Source organism: Leucopleurus acutus (genome assembly GCF_964270905.1).
Source record: "Leucopleurus acutus genome assembly, chromosome: 2".
NCBI lineage: Eukaryota > Metazoa > Chordata > Mammalia > Artiodactyla > Delphinidae > Leucopleurus > Leucopleurus acutus.
The window spans coordinates 161,545,918-161,548,977 of NC_139143.1; the positions used below are offsets into that span (position 1 = coordinate 161,545,918).

Genomic DNA, 3,060 nt, shown 5'->3' on the forward strand with positions numbered 1-3,060 from the left:
CTGTGCTCCGCAACGGGAGAGGCCACAGCAGTGAGAAGCCCGTGTACCGCAAAAAAAAAAAAATGCTCAGGGAATGAATGAACGAACGAAAAGGAGAAGGCAATCAGCGTCATCAGTGCTACCAGCTAGGACTTCTATTTGTACAGAGGAAGGAGGGAGAGAAGTTTCTTGCTGGGGTGGCCTGGAAGGCCTTGAGGAAGAACTTGGGAGACATGCAGGGGGAGCATGTGAGGAACCTGCCTGGTAGGAGAGGAGCCCGCAGAGGTGGGTAGGGGCTGAGTGCGGAAAGCTCTGAATAGCAAGGGGAGGATTAAGACTCTCTTCTATGGGTGTAGGGAGCTATGGAAGGTGTAAAGAGGAGAGGAGAGGATGAAGATTGTAGCATGCAGACTGGTCAGTGAGAAGGAAGAGTGCTGAGACCTGGAAGGCTAGAGATCCTGGTTTCCAGGGGAGGAACCCTGCTGTGAGGAGAGGGGTGGGGCCTGCTGTAGACAGAGGAGGCCCTGTAATGAGGGGAAGCCCCCAGCCCAGTTGTGTGTAGGGGAAGGGGTGGGGGGGAGGTAGGAGCCCCTATGGGAAGAGGTGTGGTGAAAGGACACAGCCCAGCTGTAGGAGTTGCGGGTTGTCCAGGGTGGTGGTGAGAGGAGGGGGACCCACCCTGCTATGGAAGGAGGGGTCCTGGCTGTGGGGATGTGGAGTTTGTTATGGGAGGGCGCTGTGGTGGAGAAAGGGAGCCTTGTCCTACAGAGACCTGGGGGAAGGCTGCTGAGGTGAGGGCCTTGCCCTGGGCCAAACTGAGGGAGCTCCCTGTCCCCTCAGGCCCTGCCATGGGGAAGACCAACAGCAAGCTGGCCCCAGAGGTGCTGGACGACCTGGTTCAAAACACCGAGTTCAGTGAGCAGGAGCTGAAGCAGTGGTACAAGGGCTTCCTGAGGGACTGCCCCAGTGGCATCCTCAACCTGGAGGAGTTCCAGCAGCTCTACATCAAGGTAGGCGGAGCCAGGCACCCCGGGGGGCGGGCCGGAGGGCGGGGGCGGGGCCAGGCACTCTGCGGGGCTGTTGCAGTGCCGCAACTCCAGTGTCCCCGCCTCAGTTCTTCCCCTACGGCGACGCCTCCAAGTTTGCACAGCACGCTTTCCGCACCTTCGACAAGAACGGCGACGGCACCATCGACTTCCGGGAGTTCATCTGCGCCCTTTCGGTCACCTCCCGCGGCACCTTCGAGCAGAAACTCAACTGGGCCTTTGAGATGTACGACCTGGACGGTGACGGGCGCATCACGCGCCTCGAGATGCTGGAGATCATCGAGGTGCGCTGGGGCGGATCCCAGAGACCGGGGTGTGCTGGGGTGACGTGCTACCTGTCTTCGCTGCGGGGGCCCTTCTCTGGCACCGCCCTCTCCAGCCACCCTCCACTCAGGCCTCGGGAGCCACCTTGGGACACCCCACCACTCCCCTCCTCCCTCCTCCCAGGATCCAGTGGGTAGCATTGGTTGGGTGCTCAGTGTGGGGCAGGTCTTGTGCTATAGTGCTTTACCCAACAACTCCAGGGGGTAGGTACTGTTAGAAATCCCATTTTACAGATGAGGAGATGAATCAAATGGCGGTTCATGATTCCAGTCGAAGGAGTCTGACTCCAGAGTCTAAGTTCTTAACTCATTATTATTTCAACAAATGTATACGCAGTGCCTGCCACGTGCCAGGCACTGTTCAAAGTTCTTGGTTTCATGGGACATTCCTTCTAGTGAGAAAATTTAACGACAACAAAACTTGTGCTGTGTCAGGCAGTAAGTGTTATGAAGAAGGTAAGTAAAGCAAAGTGAGGGGAGAGAGCGATGGAGGAAAAGCAACTTTGTGTAAGGTGAAAGGTGAGCAGCGACCTGGATAAGGTGAGGGAGCTAACCATGTAGGTGTCTGGGGGAAGAGTGATCTGTGCATGGGAAACAATAAATGCAAAGACCCTGAGGTTAGACTGTGTTTTCAGTGTTCAAGGAGTGGCCAGGAGGCCAGGGTGGTGGGAGGGAAGTCAGCAAGGGGAGAGTGGTAGGAAGGGGGTCAGATAGGTAGCCAGGAGTCCATCTCTTAGCATCATAGTCTGGGGTAGAGACTTGACTTTCTTCTGAGTGAGATGGGAGGCCCTTAAGGGCTCTCTCCATTCTCTGTGTGGAATAGGGGGTGGGAGGGCAGCAGAAGTAGGGAGACCAGTTTGGAGACTTCCACTGCAGGCCGGTCAGGAGGGGATGGAGGCAACAACCACGGAGCAGTGGAGGTAGCAGGCAGTGGCTGGTTATTGGACCGATTACAAAATTAAGGCTGACAAGATTTGCTGAAACATTGGATATGGGTGTGAGAAAAGGAGAGTCGAGAATGGCATCAAGGTTTTTGGTCTGAACATCTAGAAGAATGAATTTGCTGTTCACTGAGACAGGGCATGCTGGGGCCCGAGCAGGTTGGAGGTGAAGAGTTGGGTAGTAGACGTGTTTGGTGTGAGATGCTCATTAAACCTCCAGTCTCAATGACCATTTGTCACCTTCCAGTATCCTCACATCTCCCAGTGTTCTCCATGCCCACCCCCAGGCCCTTTCATTCACCCCCCATCCTCCCTTCCCACTGTGAGTGTTCACACCTCCCTCCTTGCCCCACCAGGCTATCTACAAGATGGTGGGCACCGTGATCATGATGCGCATGAACCAGGACGGGCTCACGCCCCAGCAGCGTGTGGACAAGATCTTCAAGAAGATGGACCAGGATAAGGACGACCAGATTACACTGGAGGAGTTCAAGGAGGCGGCCAAGAGTGACCCGTCTATTGTGCTGCTGCTGCAGTGTGACATGCAGAAGTAGAGGCTGGTGAGGGGCAGGGCCCCTGGCCAGGAGGGGCGTGGCCACCTCCCAACCCGGTGACCTCTGGTTGGCCCTTCCCCAGGGGGAGGGGGACTCCAGCCTCACTCTCTGGCCCACCCACCCCTCTGCCCAAGTCCTTGCTCCCCTCAATCAAGATCCTTGAGGGACCACCTAACTCTGGAATAGAGACAGATCCTCAGGTATCCTGTGGTCTAGC

At 56.5% G+C, this 3,060-nt stretch overlaps 1 protein-coding gene across 2 annotated transcripts; it reads left to right on the plus strand.

Moving 5' to 3' along the window:
• Window positions 1-827: 827 nt before the first annotated feature.
• Window positions 828-2,843, plus strand: HPCAL4 (hippocalcin like 4; the record flags this gene model as incomplete). Of its 2 annotated transcripts, XM_082856618.1 has the most annotated exons (3): window positions 828-989; window positions 1,094-1,309; window positions 2,646-2,843. In XM_082856618.1, the coding sequence occupies 3 exons, from the start codon at window positions 828-830 to the stop codon at window positions 2,841-2,843; spliced, it is 576 nt and encodes a 191-aa protein (XP_082712744.1). The 2 variants fall into 2 exon arrangements, with proteins under 2 accessions (XP_082712744.1, XP_082712745.1); XM_082856619.1 differs by lacking the exon at window positions 1,094-1,309.
• Window positions 2,844-3,060: the final 217 nt, after the last annotated feature.